Source organism: Pecten maximus, chromosome 8 (genome assembly GCF_902652985.1).
Source record: "Pecten maximus chromosome 8, xPecMax1.1, whole genome shotgun sequence".
In the NCBI taxonomy this organism is placed as follows: Eukaryota; Metazoa; Mollusca; class Bivalvia; order Pectinida; family Pectinidae; genus Pecten; species Pecten maximus.
Window position 1 is genome coordinate 18,097,538 of NC_047022.1, and position 19,171 is coordinate 18,116,708.

The following is a 19,171-nucleotide window of genomic DNA, read 5'->3' on the forward strand; positions in this document are numbered from 1 at the left end:
TGTGGCGCTTTAAAATAGATTTTTTAAATGTGACGCTGTAAAACAGATTTTTTTTAATGTGACGCTTTGAAATAGATTCTGAATGTGGCGCTTTAAAATTTGGATATGGCGTTTGAAATATATTGTGGATGTGACGCTAAAAGACAGAATATGCATGTGGTGCTTTAATATAGATAATGAATGTGGCGCTTTAAAATGTATGTATAATTCTCTTACTGATGTTTATTGCATTCATTGATTTCTTTATGCCGTTTGATAATAAAACTACAGATTGTATTATAAAATATAGTCTTTTGATGTCGGTCACTACCTGTTTTATTATCCTGATAGTTTCCTTGTTGATAGCATCATATATCAACCTTATCAAAAAAGCTATAACTATATTGAGCAGCTATAAATTACTCAGTGTTTGAACTCCACTCAGAAGGGACAAAAAACTAAAATGTTATCATGTTTAAATGTAACGAATCCTGCTTTACTAAATGACATTATTAAGTTTGAGTCATGCAAGAACAAGAATATCTTGTCGTTATCCCGACCGTGAGCATTATACATTGTTGTTTGTTAATCGTGTTCACGGGGATATGAGAATTTGTTACAGTCCACAGACTTTCCAAACTGTGTATAGCAAATTTTCTAGATTAAATTTCGTTAAAAATTATTCCACTCGGTATTCATTGTCATTTTTACAGAATTTCAACCTAGCCCCCGAAACGTCTGAAAATGTGCTATACACACCAGGGAGGCCTAATTACACATAACCTTAGACAAATTCTCGGGTCCCTGTGATATCGTGTTATCGGTAAATCACAGCTGTTACACGAGTTGATATGGGTTACCTCCCTTGCAACACTGTTGACGGTGCATCAACTTGACATTACAGGTATGTAACCACGTTATATGTTACATTTCCCTAATTACTTCCATTTTTAATTATATCAACGTTTATTACTGTATTCTTAAATAGGTATTGTGCGTTTCATACTTAACAATAACGTAGATTATATCTATAACTGAATAGAATGTTTGGGTTAGCTTACCGAACGATGTTTTGTATCGACATACTCAGAATAGATCTATAGTCTTGCAGACGAATTCACGTGTTCACGTCGTGATATGCTTTACTCTGAGTATGTCGATACAAAGCATCGCTAATCTGCCAGCTGATAATCTCCCCCTATTGTCAATATTTTGATATGTGCATTCTGTGTACAGTATTAAGCCATTTATCTTAATTAGTGTACCAGGAAACCGATTGCTGCAACGTCTACAAAGAGTTACGTCCCCTCGAGAGCAAGCCCTGAGGCGCTACATGATTTACGCCCCTTAGGACATAGTTTGTTAAATAATGACACGTTTATTTCTGTTCACGGTGAATCGTTGTTCACATGTCTTTGACAAATTGAAAAAAACCCACTATATTTAAAAAAAACAACAACGAGTCAAACTTTACAAATGAATGCTTTTTCCGAGTTTTTATTTTATTTTTTATATTTGTTTTGTTTATGCATTTAGTTCCTATTACATACTGTAGTTTTTATATTTTAAATATTAGATAAAATATATTAACCTATTCTGGGACCAGCTTAACCCTCCTCTATTTTGTAGCTGTTACTTTCCTAGGAAGAACTTGTGCTAGTCTATATGGAGGTATTCCTGAAGTTGTTTTGTAAACCATTAATGCTATTTTATTATTTTAAACGGAGAATGAAGATGTTAAGAACCTTATCAAATTATATGAACATTTTCTGCAAACATCAGAGGTTGCTTCTGAAGCTGAAATAAACCTTTGACACCGACAATCATGAACCGTATGGAAGAAAAAAAACCAGGGCGTTTATCCTGGGTCGTCACTGATTATAAAAGCAATGTCATTAAAATTGACAACCACAAGCATCAATTTATTATAATCAGATGCTGGGTTAGCCAAAAAACCTACCAGAAACCATAATGTAACAGACCTTGACAGGGCTGAGCGCCAATGGCTCGTAGCTCAAATGGTTTAGATTGCCCGTCTAGAGTTAGGAGGACCCAGGTTCGAGTCCCGGTCTGGTCGTTGCATTTTTCCTCTCCTGTAACATTTGGCGCCCAACGAAATACCCACAGAGGTGATTTAGAATCTTGTGTGTGTCGTAGGAGTCGAAGACATCGTTAAAGGAGAGAGGAATGTAGCGGAACTTGACTGGGCTGAGTGCCGGTAACAAGTAGTTCAAAGCAAAAAGTGCGTCTGTCAAGAGTTTCCGTATCAATCCATTTCCTCACTGAAAGTAAAGGTAGCAGGAACCATGGTTTGAATCAAACTTGCTGTTCTCGCCATCAATAATGTATGTGACAATATCCTTTGATCTTTTGCAATATGAACTACCAATCAAAACTCGACTCCGATGTTGTCTTACTTTGTAAAGAAGCCACAATGGCCCATCCAAATCTGGTAAGCGTGGAATGGCTGAAGGAAAAACTGGCTAAAGGAGATCTCGAGAAAGTGGTCATCCTTGACGTATCCTGGTCAAGCAGTAAGGACATGAAAGATCATTACATGGCGTAAGTAATTCACTCACTCGCTCACCCACCCACCCACTCACTCACTAGTTACTCAATGTATTGTTTACTTACACAACTATATAATAAATAACTCAAAATGTTTACTCGCTACATCGATAATTTTGTCACCAAACTAGTCGATAAAGTGATCAATATATCAATTATACTGTTAATCTTTTGCAAGCCTATCGACGCAAACTCACCTTTTTACACACACTTATCCATAGAGAGCACGTGCCGGGGGCGTCATACCTCAGTGTCATGGAGGGCAAGCATACTGATTTGTTTCCTCGTAACGTCCCCGACGTCGACGCGTTCCAGGAGAGTGTCCGGACTGCTGGCGTCGACAGCGACACTCACGTGATCATTTACAGCGACTCGGATGCATCTGGGTTCTTCTTGTCTGGTCGTGCATGGTGGACTTTCAAGGTAAAATAATGTCCTGTTATAATCCTGGATTTTGTTATAGAGGAATGGTGTGGACAACAGGATTCAGGATGTAATTAACCATATATCTATGAAAGAGTGAGCGAGATATTGCTTTTTCTTCTTCTTCTTCCAAAACTAATTGATGTCGCCTGATCAAATCCAAAGAGTACTTGATATTTTCGGCGCTTGACCAATGAAAAATCTTGGAAATGATGATGTAACTATTGCTGTATAAATAACGAGCAAATAAATCCACCAAATATCGCATAGCAATATCATTTCATATTTCAGCTGTTTGGACACAAAGAAGTGTCCATCCTTGATGGTGGTTGGCAGAAATGGAAGTCTGCTGGTTGTCCTGTTAGTAGTGAAGTGCCTACTTCGAAGGTATTATCGACAGAGATGGTGTCATTTGATATATATACTGGATGTAATATGTCGTACAACTTCAAATTCAAAAGTTTCTATAACAATTCAAAACTTACCCCTGTTATCTTCTGTGTACATTTGGAATATGTCCTTACAAAATTTGCTGATCCTTAATATTTGACCTTTTATTGACCAAAGTAAGTAATCCAGAAACCTGCTTATTTTACCTTTAAAGCTGCCGCTTGGTTTCTTTATCATTTATCAATGATATTGTATGTAGTACACCGTACTTATATCCAGATTAGTCATTTCATGCCACTCGCAATGTAGAGCATAAGGAGCCTTCAATTATACCATGACTTTTCGGGGGTGAAAAGAAGATATGAAATGCGTAACATTTCGGGTCGAAATTTAGGTTTAAAATGTAGTAAGTTTAAAAAAAGAAAGGACACATCAGGTTGGTAAGAAAAGTGAGAAGAAAGGACATCAGGTTGGCAAGAAAAATTGGAAGGAAAGGACAATATCAGGTTGGTAAAAAAAAGTAGGAAAGCAATCAGTTCAATAAAGTTCATGTTGATAACATTTTGATGAAAAACTATTCAAGGTAGTGTTTACCACTTTAAGAACACTTAAATTGAACATGATGAGATATACAAATCAAATCAAAACATAGGAAAGAAATAACAACATCAGGTTGGTAAGAGAAGTGGAAACTGAAGAAGGAAGAAAAGTGGGAAAGAAAGGAATCACCTGGTTGGTATGAAAAGTGAGAAAGAAGGGGGGATTTCAGATTATTGAAACCATTTGGAAAGGAAGTAATAAAGGGCAACATCATGAGTATCAGGTATAAGTTATAACTTCAAATATTTTGAAAAAAGAAAACGCACATGCTAGGTAGCACAATCATTGAGACAAAATTTGAATAATAACAAAAATTCGTATTTTATTCAGCCCCTATTACCTATACCTCATAATTACACCTCGAGACATCTGAGTGGACACTTGCTGTCACAATTAAATGAATCGGTACATGATACACTACTCCCTGGGATATCTTATCTACACTTATTGACGACATTAACACTAAACGTATTTCTGTATTTCAGCGAGGGGACTTTACCTGTAGGTCAGATGATAGTATAAGGTTGAACTTTGACATGATGGTGGATAATGTGACGTCATCTTCAGGTAGACAGGTGTGTGACAGTCGAGCATCGTTTAAGTACTCCGGACCAGGTATGTCTTCGACTTAACAGATGATCTCTAGAGTGCCGAGTGGCTTTGGCCATATTTACAGTGCATACATAACCTTGTATATCCCTAACCTTCGATCTGACCTTTCTGGTGTCCAGGGGCCATGGAAGTCCTATAGTAAACCTTCGACTGCGACCCCTGGTCGTAATGAGCTGAATTCCATCTTTGTTGAAGATTTTATGATCATAAACTATTTAACAATATTCAAAAAGAACCGAAAACTCGCATGTTCATTCATTTTTATTTCAATATAAAAGCTTTTCATCAACTTCATATATATATATTTTTTGCATTTTGTAAATGTCCTGGACTTAATGCTTTCGAGATGTCATTCCACCGAATATTGATTTAACCGATATGGCTTTTAAATGAGAACTCAATAGATTATTTGAATGGTTTGCAGTCATAATGTCATCTACTCCTTCGCTTGAATACAACCTCTCTTAACCATCCTCTATCGAATCTAGTTCCCAGTCAGTACCGTCTCTGTATCAAAGAGGTTTAATCTTAAATAGTGCATGTTCAAGAAGTATCACGAGACTTATGATGTTGTCATGGAAACAGCAAATATCAGGTTAAAGAAAATTGTTCAAAGCATGTAGTTTCCAGGGGAATTCATGACATGTTAACAGCTTTATCGATTCCTTGTTCAATTATTAATGTTAGTAAGCTGTTTTCATCGATTCAACGCAAAGTCAACTTAAACGACATTTTACCACACTGGGAATTAAGTATAGGCTATTTACTGTTCTTGTTTTCTAAAATTCGTTCTATCGTTACTGCGATTGAACAATATACTAAACGTGTATACAAAGTATTATTGCATGTTTATCTTAGTCTTTCCCTACTGTTTTTGCTTCCCCCTCTCTGTTCCTCAGTTTTCTGTGCTTCATTCTTTTGCCGTTTCATTGACAGCCACATACTTCCATTTTAAGCATATCAAATGCAACCAAATGCCTTCTTTGTAAATATGTTAAATCCTACCAACTTCTGCCTTTGTAAGCATGTTAAATCCAGCCAAAGTTTGCCCTTGTAAGCATGTTAAATCCAGCCAAAGTTTGCCCTTGTAAGCATGTTAAATCTAGCCAAAGTTTGCCCTTGTAAGCATGTTAAATCCAGCCAAAGTTTGCCCTTGTAAGCATGTTAAATCTAGCCAAAGTTTGTCCTTGTAAGCATGTTAAATCTAGCCAAAGTTTGCCCTTGTAAGCATGTTAAATCCAGCCAAAGTTTGCCCTTGTAAGCATGTTAAATCTAGCCAAAGTTTGCCCTTGTAAGCATGTTAAATCCAGCCAAAGTTTGCCCTTGTAAGCATGTTAAATCCAGCCAAAGTTTGCCCTTGTAAGCATGTTAAATCCAGCCAAAGTTTGCCCTTGTAAGCATGTTAAATCTAGCCAAAGTTTGCCCTTGTAAGCATGTTAAATCCAGCCAAAGTTTGCCCTTGTAAGCATGTTAAATCCAGCCAAAGTTTGCCCTTGTAAGCATGTTAAATCTAGCCAAAGTTTGCCCTTGTAAGCATGTTAAATCCAGCCAAAGTTTGCCCTTGTAAGCATGTTAAATCCAGCCAAAGTTTGCCCTTGTAAGCATGTTAAATCCAGCCAAAGTTTGCCCTTGTAAGCAGGTAAATCCAACTAAATGCTTCATTGCTCCTTAACGATATTATCACAAGAGCTTTCCTGTACAATATAAAACGATTTTGCATAGTAGTAGTAGTAGTAGTAGTGGTGGTGGTGGTGGTGGTGGTGGTGGTGGTAGTAGTAGTAGTAGTAGTAGTAGTAGTGGTAGTGGTAGTGGTAGTAGTGGTGGTGGTGGTGGTGGTGGTAGTGGTAGTAGTGATTGTCAAAATAATAAAATCAGTAATTGAAACTGCAAAAATATGATCTGAATAATAAAAAGTTTGTACATCAATTTGAGATAAAAAAAAAAAAAAAAAAAAAAAAAACATGTGACTTCTTTCATCTAACTACACTGAACAGATAAAAGAAGATTGGTAAATCTCATGTCATATTTAGTAATTTCATACTTTCCAAATCATACTATTTCTCATAATGAAAAAAATGGTTGCAGAAAGCAAGGGACATATAAAAGGAGCCAAAAATCTACCGATGGCAGATTTAGTCAACGCTGAAACGGGAACGCTTAAAGATCTGGACGATCTTAAAAAAGGTAGCTACCTTATAATGTGACGTATTTTAAATGATAATAATTTCATCAATTATACCCAGGCCCGTATTCATAAATCCATTATCATGCTCAAATATATCCGTGCTCAACCCAACTTTCTTTAAACTCGCTTAAATCATGAAATAGCAATTTAAAAGAAAAACTCAAACATAGAAAACAATATCGACTGTTTTTTCGAAATTCCTTCAAATCATTAAAAAAGTGTTCCGATGTTAGATATATCACCAAAATATCTGAGTGTGAACACAGATGTGAATTTGAATATAGGAACGGTTTCATGATTAAGAGGCTACGGTATATCTAAGAAAACGCCATGAGATCGATATGAGAATGAATGTATCATGTTGTATATTGACAAATACTTTTAACCATTGGAACGAAAGATGAAGAGACTTATTATCATTTAGATTTTATATAAGATATATACTATTGCATTACGTATAACTCAATGACATTGCAAGGTAACGTATTGAATATGTTTAGTTTATTGCATATTTTTTTGCAGAGTTTAGCGAGGCTGGAGTTGATTTGTCTAAACCCCTAGCCTGTTACTGTAACAGTGGCATGTCGTCATGTACATTGGCCTTCACAGCAGCTCTCTGTGGCAATGACAATGTTTCTGTTTACCACGTAAGTATCTACTATTGTGATATTTACTGTTTGGTTTTTAGTGAGTCAATTATTGATGTCTCCTCTTCAGTTTTTAGCTGAATCATGTCTAATTGCGGACCATGTCATGCAATTTGCTATACTCTTTGGTAATCTTAGCAAAATATGCGAAAAAGTCATGTTTAATGAGAACATATAATTATCTTGTGTGGATCATATATGTTGCACAAAGCAACCATAGCCGGTCAAACAAACGTCCTAATGGATGCTATAGACACGTGGGACCAATACGACATAATTGTGTTGTGCAGTATATGCGATACATATGAGCTAATTATGTTCTCCTTTTTTGCCAAAATTCACAAAAAACACTATCTAGCAGATTACAAGACGAGAGACAATTCTGCGATTAGATAGGATGCACACTGACTTATTTCTGTTAAATGTTGCGCGACTAGCAAAACATAGGCTTATAGAGCTTTTAGCCGTTCTTCTCAATACATATTAGGTAGTTTGATGTAGCATTGATTATAGTCTCTATGATCCACGTAATTTGTTTACTTTTACCTTTGCCATCTTTTCGGGTTGACAATCACTTGTTTCTGTATCAAGAAGGTATTTACAATGCTTCCATGCTATCGAGTACTTTGGCCTTCACAATTTTCAGCATAATTATTATTCTTGTCTCTTGATCATGATATGAACTTTTGCAAAGGTAGCTTGTCAGTGTGTACTTTGGTCTTTATGGGCGTTTGTTTAATGGCAATGTCTGTGTGTATATGGCATAAACATCGGCAGATGTTAGATTTGTCAGTGTGATTAGGCCGCTCACGGCGGCCCAGTTAGTCATCCAATGTCTTAATTTGGTTTGTCAATTTGTTCACCTGTCACTTCCAAGTTCCTAGTCATATACTTGTCGTACGTCTGGCCTACGACATTCCACCTAATCTCGCTGATCACAGTCTCTATAGTAGTACAGCCGGAATATGAAACGACTGGGTTGTAGCTGATACCTGAATAAGACCGCAGACAAATGTCCACAACATATACCGGATGTAAACAGGGGAAAACAAGTAACTAGACTAGATAACCTAGATTACATACACATCGCTAAAATTCGTTTGTCGAATCACGCCAAGGCGAAATATGAGAACAAGGACAACTGCTTTCGAAATGCAGTCAGTAGGTGGTTTGATGTGGTAAATGACTTTGGGCAAGTATAGAGTGACATTCGTTGTCGTCAGAAGCACTAAAAACGGCTAACGGCAATATTTCGGCGGGAATCTATGTAACGTTATTGGTGTATAGAAAAGCACCTGAAGCAGACGACACAGCTCTCTTTGCTCGTAAGCTGAATCGAATAGGTAAAAATGCTTGTTACAATGAATGTTGACGTGTGGAGTTAACACTACACGATTTATCTGACAGCTGATAATGATCCAAGCATTTCGGTCGCCTTAGTAACCAAGGAAACGGAGTGTGCAGTTGTCGAAATGTTTATCCTGTCTATTTTCAGATTTAAAATTCATACAATCCAAGTAGTAAAAAGAAAATATGCATCAGTCTTGAAGATAAACATAGATATTGTGCCATTATAGATTCCAGGGAAAGATAGTCTACTTGTCTTATTGACTTCTCAAGAGTTGACATATCTTGTCCTGAACGTCATGTTTCAATTCTTATAATTATAGTAGTACTTGCCAACAGTATACATGTGTATTTCATCTTATTTAAAATATCCAATTTCCAAACATTTTACATTGATTGTATTTCAATTCGAAGACCATGCTAAACTCGAAATAAAAATCAGTTCCGACAGTTAAAAATCTATATAACATACATGTATACTTTGTTACCTCGAATATTCGAGGTATCAAAAAATATTCAATGACTCAATGTCTTGGGACATCTCGAAGTATTCTTGATCAAATTTTCCAGAAAATTTGTCGTAAATAACTCCATATTCATTTCAAAAACATGTTTAAGAGCATGCTAAGTTGACTACTTTTATTTCAACGAGAATAGCAACGTGCCATTGGAGTTTCATTTCAAGCAGCTTCAGAAATTTTCGATAGGGATCACAATTTGGGACTACTTCATGTATCGGAAATGATTGAGAGAGTAGTCTGACCAGGGAACGCGATCCTTAATCTATGGCGAATGATGCGAGGTTTACCAACGCCAGCAACTTCATTGTGCAAGGAAGCCTTTATCATACTGCAGAGAAACCAATATGGCGGTATCGACTGGTAACAGCCGTATTTCTCTTATGAGCTTGTACATAGCCCTATAACATGCTAAATGAAAAATATTCTCTGTACTACACACCACAGACATACAGTAGACAACTGGCACACTTATTTACAAAAATTGAAGAGCTTAATTCAATAAGTCGGAATTGAAAAGGAGAACAAATGTTAAAGTGCTACATTTTTTACTTGCAGGGAGGATTCACAGAGTGGAGTAAAAGATCACAGGATGATCAAATTGAGAAGTAGATGCCTTCCAAAATGGCATCTGGCGCTGTTTAAAATATTCACAACAAATTATCTAACGAAATAAAAATAATGATTATGTTTACTCTAGATATGCCAAAACAGTCACCTTACGGATGACGAATGACCATATCACAGATCATAGATATAAAAAGATTATACATGTACTAAAGTGGCCAAACCAACCAGTGAACAAATTTCAGCGAAATTGTCTTTAAAAATGACATAAATCACTAATTCTTAGAAAATCATCTTCACACGTAGGTTTGGCTGACATAAAATGTACTTGTAAATCTTAAAGTGTAGATTAATATCTCTTCTTTTCTATTGTCTACAAATGTTAAACGTCCCCGTCCCCACTTACCGTATATTGTATTTTGTATCAAACAATAAAAGTGATAAGAATAATGTTCAATTTCATCAGGTAATTAAACAAAATATTGTATATTCCAAAAAAATTATTTCATGTGAAATATATCAAAAGAGGCTTAAGTATATTTCCTATTATCAAGCCTCTTTAGAATATTTCAAAAACAATTAATGAACATTCTTAAATTTGAAATGGAATGATTATCGCCATCATTATGATATACTCTATTATATGTTTTCTCTTTGACTATTATATTGGGTGAGGTCATATTAATGAATGGAATGAGGGATTTACGCAAAATAATATATGGTTGTAGTAAATAGGTTACAATGTATAGTTGGTTTTACTTCAATATAAGTATATGGCTGTTGGTGTTACTACACTGACTGTTATACTGTATGTTCCATCAAATGTTATCACTGTTTGGTATTCGCTGTATTGATAACTACACCTGAATTAACATACATTTATACGATACGACTTGTAAGCTTCAGAATTGGTTTGGATGAAACATGTCCTTTGCTTGTTTTTATTTCATTACACCTCTTAAAATTTCCTTGTAAGCTCCCATGCTTTTTTCATCGACGTTGATTATTAGATTACATTTAGAATTTTTAAACAGATATTGGCAAAGTAAGTAGAACATAAGAGTGATATATATCATGTACTTAACTGTAAATCACTTATATTTCTAGTGGGATTTATTTTCGCGCTCATACGCGAGAAGAGTCAATCGCTAATTCAAATTCTTTGCGATTAGTTGTAAGGAAATAACTCCTTTGGATGGCGGCCAAGCTATCGGTTACCGATAAAGGAGTCTTGTAGAGTCTATTACTCTAAAAGTTCTTCATTCGCATTTAACATCATTTCTAGAAATAGTTCTCGAAATAAAATACTCGTGACATCTAAATGATTAACAGTATTCCCTTTACACATAACACAACAGCCATATATGATAACAACAGAACAAATGGCGTGGTAGTTTAAGCAAGGTAACTACTTAATGGTATATCTCAAATTATATATATTGTTGACAATGGTGCCATACATAGTATTGACCAGTATTGGTACTGGTAATGATTAAATGATATAAAATCTATTCTGTATTCAAATATATGTTTTCGTTAATTCTATTGTAGTTGATTTCATTGATTTCAATAAATATTACTGATATACAAAATACGTTGCTTTTGTTTATGAAGGAACATGAACCGTCGTAACCTATTCATCAGATTATTCAAAAGCATCCAATAAGAACTGGGCATTTATTTATGTATGTCAAAATACATATGTACTACTTTGAGCTCACCTGGTCCGAAGGACCAAGGTCAGCTTATGCCATACTGTGGCGTCTGTCGTCCGTCCGTCGTCCGTCCGTCGTCCGTCGTCCGTCCAGCCGTCCGTCAACAATTGACTTCTTCTTCAAAACCACCATAACAAAAGCATCCATATGGGACGGGGACTCAAACTTGTACAAATGGTGGGGCTGACCCCGGCGGGGCCAAAAGGGTCAATTTTGCTAAATTGATATAAACGACTTGTTCTCTGGAACTAAGCAATGGATATCGGTCATATTCGCCTGGTAGCACCCCCTTGGCGTAGGGATTCAAAATTGTACAAATGACGGGGCTGAGGGGCGGGGTCAAAAGTGATCAATTTGGCTAAATGATATAAACAACTTCTCTGAAACCAAGCAATGGATATTGCTCATATTTGCCTGGTAGCACCCCCTTGGGGCAGGGATTCAAAATTGTACAAATGACAGGGCGGACCCCCCGGGGAGCTGAGGGGCGGGGAGAAACAGGGTAAATTTGGCTGAGTTGATATAAACAACTTCTCCTCTGAAACTAAGCAATGGATATCGCTCATATTTGACTTTGAGCATCCCTTTGGTGTCAGGATTCAAAATTGAACAAATGGTGGGGCTGACCCCCAGGAGTCTGATGGGTGGGGTCAAAAGGAGTCAATTTGGCTAAATTGATATAAACAAATTCTTTTCTGAAACTAAGCAATGGATATTGCTCATATATTTGCCTGGTAGCATCACTTTGAGGTCTGGATTCAAAATTGTACAAATGACGGGGCTGAGGGGCGGGGCCAGAAGGGGTCAGTTTGTCAACATTGATAAAAACAACTTCTCCTCTGAAACTAGGCAATGGATATTTTTCATATTTGACTGGTAGGATCCCCTTGGAGTAGGGATTCAAAATTGTTCAAATAGTTGGGCTGACCCCCCGAGGTCCTGAGGGGCAGGGCCAAAAATGGTAAATTTGTTTAAACAACTTCTTCTCTGGAACAAAGCAATGGGTATTGCTCATATTAGACTGTGAGCATCCCTTTGGGGTCGGGATTCAAAATTGTACAAATGGTGGGGCTAACCCCCTGGGGGGGGGGGGGGGGGGGGGGGGGGGGGGGCTGATGGGTGGGGCCAAAAGGGGTCAATTTGGCTAAATTGATATAAACAACTTCTTTTCTGAAACTAAGCAATGGATATTGCTCATATTTGCCTGGTAGCATCACTTTTGAGGTCTGGATTCAAAATTGTACAAATGACGGGGCTGACCACCCCTAGGGGCTGAGGGGCGGGGCCAAAAGGGGCCAGTTTGTCAGAATTGATAAAAGCAACTTCTCCTCTGAAACTAAGCAATGGATATCTCTCATATTCGACTGGTAGCATCCCCTTGAGGTAGGGATTCAAAATTGTTCAAATGGTTGGGCTGAACCCCCGAGGCCCTGAGGGGCAGGGCCAAAAATGGTAAATTTGTTTAAACAACTTCTTCTCTGGAACAAAGCAATGGATATTGCTCATATTTGAATGGTAGCATCCTTTTGGGGTAGGGATTCAAAATTGTACAAATGGTAGGGCTGACCCCCCGGGGGGCTGAGGGGCGGGGCCAAAAGGGAACAATTTGGCTAAATTGATATAAACAACTTCTTTGAGACTAAGCAATGGACATCGCTCATATTTCACTTCATGGATTAATTGTACTTTTTGACATAAAAACCACATTTGTATGGTAGCATGGATATGGGGTGGGTATTCAAAATTGTACAAATGTTGATGGTCAACCCGCGGAGGGCTGAGGGGTGGGGCCAAAAGGGGTCAATTTGGCTAAATTGACAATTTTAGAATTACAATAAAACCAATGTACATGTACCCATATAAAATGCTTATGATATATTGACATAGCAATTCCAGCGACAATTATACTCATGAAGCCAGGTGAGCGATACAGGGCCTCTTGTTTAACATGTTCGGATGGTAATTAAACATGGATTATTGATCAATTTTTTATTAGTTGATGGATTATTGGTCAATTGTCTCTTAGTTGCTGGATTATTGGTCAATTGTTTCTAAGTCGTTGGATTTTTGGTCAATTGTTTCTAAGTTGGTGGATTATTAGTCAATTGTTTCTTAGTTGTTGGATTATTGGTCAATTGTTTATAAGTTGTTGGATTATTGGTCAACTGTTTATTAGTTGTTGGATTATTGGTCAATTGTTTCTAAGTTGTTGGATTATCGGTCAATTGTTTCTTAGTTGGTGGATTATAGGTTCATTGTTTCTTAGTTGGTGGATTATAGGTTAATTGTTTCTTAGTTGTTGGATTATTGGTCAATTGTTTCTAAATTGGTGGATTATTAGTCAATTGTTTATAAGTTGTTGGATTATCGGTCAATTGTTTCTTAGTTGTTGGATTATTGGTCAATTGTTTCTAAGTTGTTCGATTATCGGTCAATTGTTTCAAAGTTGTTGGATTATCGGTCAGTTGTTTCTTAGTTGGTGGATTATAGGTTAATTGTTTCTAAGTTGGTGGATTATTGGTCAATTGTTTCTAAGTTGTTCGATTATCGGTCAATTGTTTCAAAGTTGTTGGATTATCGGTCAATTGTTTCTTAGTTGGTGGATTATAGGTTAATTGTTTCTTAGTTGTTGGATTATTGGTCAACTGTTTATTAGTTGTTGGATTATTGGTCATTTTTTTCTAAATTGGTGGATTATTAGTCAATTGTTTCTAAGTTGGTGGATTATTGGTCAATTGTTTCTTAATTGCTGGATAATCTATGATTGTTTTATCACGGTATAATTATTTAGATATTTTTCCTGGAATATTAGTTAGTCTTATTGCAGAAATATCAATTAATAAATGGTTGCTGGTGATTTTGATTTGGTGATTTAGATTGACATTGAGAAGTCGAATTGTTAAAACCCAATTATATTAGCGAATTTATAGGCATGTATACGTATTAACAATGTTGAATTGAGCTACATTGTATTTAATCGCGAGAGTATTTTTGCTCTGGAAGGACTAAATGTACTTATCTTAATTCAAAATCATACCTTTAAAGAATAATACAATCTACAATTTCATCCAAGCTAAGAAACCTAAGATGATAGCATTTGGTTTTTACATGATGTCAGGGTAGACAGGTTTTCTATGTACTAATTCAAGCCATATTCCGTGATTCAGCTCCGCGTTGAAATCTTCGCCAAGCACAGCCGCACAACCATCGGTATAACACGTGTCTCTGGCGTTGCTGCTGATTTGCACGACAGATGTGAATCTCCTTGCCAACATGATTAAACACTTCTGCCCTTGGGAGAATGCCGCGAATCTACTCCACATTAGCTGCTGCCTGCCGAGGCGTACGATAGCTGCAAGTAGCCCGAGCTGCGATGTTGTAGAACATGTCCGACTGGATAAAACGACTCTTTCGTGTGTGTGTGTGATTCACTGGTACAGACACTTTTGTTCGTATCTCAATGGGGTAAAAAATCTTCTCGTCTGTCACAAACACATCCAGCTGAACAACGTCTTGATGTTCGGAATATGATGCTGATGATAATTCCAATAAATCATATAAGGTGCTCTGGGGATATATAGACAATGTTATTACATATCTACTTCCAGGTTCTGTTGTTTGGAGTAAGCGTAGACTTAGCAAACGGAATAAACAAGCCGTTATATGTTTTTAAGATAAACATTAGTAGGACTAGTTTTCACTATAAATATGATTTTTGCTATGAATCACATGTGACGCTTTATCTATATTGTTTTCTCTGAATGGAAGACTCGAAGATTAAGTATGTGGCCGACTTGAATTCATACCGCTACTAAACTATTTAATCAATTTCATTATGTTTATATTTTCACAAATGTAAAATTACTGTTTAAATCCATGGTTGTGTTAAGCCATTTCGTTGATATTTTACACAATTAATATAGTTATATACAAATTGCTCCCACTACAAACAATGACACCTTACTTCTGTGTGATATGTGCAATATGTCAGAAACTCCTGTCCTATCCACATGATTTCGCCTTAATTATGGTGGTGCGTGTTGTTGCCTTATCCCTATCTGGTGCCCAAATCATGGAAAAGTGACAGTTCTTTCATTAATTTTGACAATACATATCAGTTTATTAAATCTCTCGAAATTTTACATGTTTTTTCCTCGCAGCGTCATTTCCACTGACTTTACCATACCTGAAGTCTCGTTGCAAACAAGGACTCCATATGAGCAAGCTAGCTAATGGTCAAAATATCATTATTTAATGTGTAGGTTCTTAAGTACTGTAGCTCTGTCATTACATTGCTCAGGAGTGAATGTGTTTCCTGTGTGGCATAATTAGTTTCGTTGGCCCTACGGAAAAGCCATCTTTAAACGTTTTCGTTAAGGTTACACTGTATATTTAAGTAACGTTATTTATGTCTTTTTCTGTTCAATGTATGTAATGTAAGATTTATATTGACAAATGAACATGAGAGTTCATGTAAGTAACATATGTGACTTTCTCTCCAAGCTTTTTAAAGTAGAACTAGCATTATAATAGATTAAATCAGCATCGCAGAATAAAAATATCGGATATAATTTACAGCTCAAATGTATTAGAATCATTGAGATCACATTAATCTATGAATTGTATCTGTTAACTGTGCATACTACGGTCGGAAACGCATCGTCGACGAGGCCGGAATAATAGAGTCTAAAATGGGTCTGTTCCGTGGACAGGGATATCTCAACCCTCGTGTAAGCGTTTGGCCATTCAGCACGAGGCTTGCCGAGTGCTGGCCAGCCAAACTCTTACACGAGGGTTGAGATATCCTTGATCGCGGAACAGACCCATGTTCGATGATTTTTCTCATATACTTTCAACCAAACGTAAGTTTTTATGAGAGTTTTTTCATCGCCCCACCTGCAATGCTCATTGAAATGTGCGTCAAAATTAATGACGTCATTATTTAGGACATGGTTACTCAACGTAAAATGATGACGTTACGTTATTGTGAACAGTGTCATGTAACGCCTGTCGGCTGTCTTTACCCTCCTTGTGTGAGATCGATTTTCTCTTATCCTGGTCAGGGATATCCGCAGTTTTACCGGGGTGAGATTTTCTTATCTCACCCTAGGGAAAAGACAAGCTACATGTGCTCTTTGAACGTGCTCTTGTTCTCGATAGGGTGACGTCACTATGATCTGACCCGAAACGTTTGAATGCTAAATATCAATATTATGCACAAAAAAAATTAAAATAAGTATGGATTATCAGTTAACTGAGTGTTTGGTGTTCTTTTTGACAAGCTAATCGGAACTATATTGTGTATGAAATCAACATCGTAAGGTGTAAAGCGTCTGCTTCAGCCTTATCACAACTGTCATCCGCCGTCCACGTGTTGTTGTTTACATACGTTTGGATTTGGTTCACACGACGATTGGAAAATAGTGTAAGAGAAAAATAATAATTCACCCCTTTTTGGGATGAGATAGGGGGATCTCAACCCTCAGAGGGAGATTGTTAAGTTCCCAAACACTCGGCAAGCCTCGTGTTTGGGAATTTAACAATCTCCCTCCTCGGGTTGAGATCCCCCTATCTCACCCCAAAAGGGGTGAAAGATTATATTAATCTTTTCCCTAGGAACCGCGGGATAAGCCTGTGAAGTATGTGAGGAAAACATAATCTTTCACCCCTTGAGGTTGAGACAGGGGAATCACAACCCGAGGGGAAGGTTCTTCAGTTATCTTACCCCGAGGGTTGAGATTTCTCTGTATCACTTCCATGGGGGTGAATGATTATTTTTCTCTTACCCTGTTTACCCTCTTATTTATCTAATATTGACGTTACATCAATGCAAGGAAATGTTGACTTGACGTGATTGAATTGTCGACGTGACGTCATTGTACTGTTGCCGTGACGTCATGGTATTGTTGAAGTGACGAAATACAATTGCTGAGAACATGAAAGAGCACATGTAGCTTGTCTTTTCCCTAGGGTGAGATTAATAGAATCTAACATAGGTCTGTTCCGTGGACAGGGATATCTCAACCCGAGTGTAAGAGTTTGGCCAGTCAGCAGATTGATTGCCGAGTGCTGGCCAGCAAAACTCTTACACGAGGGTTGAGCTAAGTTTTTATTTAAGTTTTTCATCGCTTCATCTTCAATGCTCCATGGAATGTGCGTCAAAATTAATGTCGTAATTATTTACGACTTCGTTACTCAACGTAAAATGATGACGTTACGTTATTGTAAGCAGCGTCATATAGCGCGTGACAACTGTCTTAATATAGCTACTAATTTCCATCAAGATTCCGGATAACACCAGAGAAAAACTACACACGCAAAATGAAATGCACTATTAACGACAAATTGTTTAAAAATCTTTAAAAACGCTATGAAATCTTTTACATATTTGCTTAAAATTCGCACACTCTATCAGTCGATGAGCTAGATTCATTCGCAGCTAGACAGCTAAATCCTTTAGAGCGACGGCCAACGCAACTCAAGGTTAAGATCCGGGGTGCATGGTTCGACACTCTCTGCCCGTGGCGGTTTGTTTCTCGGAAAGCTGAGAAACGGGAAGGTCTGTCCTGTCATGGTAATGTCCTTTGGCTAAACACTCTACCCTAATTGCTCTGGAAAGCACGAGACAGACATCTCATGTCTTGTTCAATGAGGTAGCCACCAACTACTACAAGGAAACCCCGTCTCAAAATGACCCTGGCTGTTCATTGGGCGATGAACCAAATACAACAAAAGTATACGTAAATTACTGTTTAAAGTAGGAGAATGTCTGCACCAAACGTGTGGCTACCCAGAGGGATAGCATTAAAATGACAGGGTCTATGATGTTGCCTACTCTCACAGCTAGGTGCTTTAGGTATTTAAATAATGTTTTACATTTCAATCTTTACTGTCTGGCTTGCTGTGATTCTGTCACTTTTAAACAAGTCAGCATTGCGTTTGGGGTCGTCCAAACTAGGGTTATCTTCTAGAAATACATGTAGGATCTTAATTATAAGGAGATATCTAGAACCTTACATCAATCAGTTTTAAGTGCATGTGACTGTGATTAAATTTCGCTACCCTTAGTGAACTCACAGAAAAACAGGAATTACCTCTGCCCTTGTCACAATATATGGCATCCGTCTTATGTCAATTTCCACAGGCCTCCACAAACGTACATCAATTGTATCTGGTTTATAATGCGATCGGGTTAGCATTCAGCCTACCACTATTCAGTTTGTTCGCAAATCAAAATAATTAAGCAGTCTTTTTATCCTCATGGGTATCCAGAGATTTAAACAGAAGTATCGACAGAACGCAAGTCAGTTTCGCTCACGAAGCCTGCAAGGGATTCACATTAATTAATAGACGTCACCAAATTATTGTTCATACCTACATGAACCCGCTAAAATAGAAACACTGACCTTTGACCTTGACCCAAACCCCTGAAACTCGACCTTGTCGGAGATAGTATGGATCTTTATGTGCGAGGCTTTATCAAAATCCCACAAGTAATGAAGCCGCCACAATGCTGACAAACTTTTGCGTTACGTTCATACGTACATGACAGAGAGAGCGGGAATTGTAATTTGTATCGGGACTAATAAGGAATAACTCATTTGTAACGAAGACGCAAAA

General features: G+C 37.3%; 1 protein-coding gene across 2 annotated transcripts; it reads left to right on the forward strand.

Moving 5' to 3' along the window:
• The first annotated feature begins 774 nt into the window (after positions 1-774).
• LOC117332660 (thiosulfate sulfurtransferase-like) lies at positions 775-10,861 on the forward strand. Of its 2 annotated transcripts, XM_033891651.1 has the most exons (8): positions 775-883; positions 2,406-2,541; positions 2,769-2,970; positions 3,262-3,357; positions 4,446-4,575; positions 6,658-6,756; positions 7,280-7,404; positions 9,828-10,861. In XM_033891651.1, exons 2-8 carry the CDS (start codon positions 2,414-2,416, stop codon positions 9,879-9,881), a joined length of 834 nt encoding a protein of 277 aa, XP_033747542.1. In that variant the 5' UTR covers positions 775-883; positions 2,406-2,413; the 3' UTR covers positions 9,882-10,861. The 2 variants fall into 2 exon arrangements, with proteins under 2 accessions (XP_033747542.1, XP_033747541.1); XM_033891650.1 differs by lacking the exon at positions 775-883 and having other exon boundaries at positions 1,563-2,541.
• Positions 10,862-19,171: the final 8,310 nt, after the last annotated feature.

Coding starts and splice junctions, on each gene's coding strand:
- LOC117332660 (XM_033891650.1), top strand. CDS start 2,357: ATGAACTACCAATCAAAACTCGACTCCGATGTTGTCTTACTTTGTAAA. Junction 2,971..3,261: donor GTGCATGGTGGACTTTCAAG/GTAAAATAATGT, acceptor TTCATATTTCAG/CTGTTTGGACACAAAGAAGT. Junction 3,358..4,445: donor GTGAAGTGCCTACTTCGAAG/GTATTATCGACA, acceptor TCTGTATTTCAG/CGAGGGGACTTTACCTGTAG.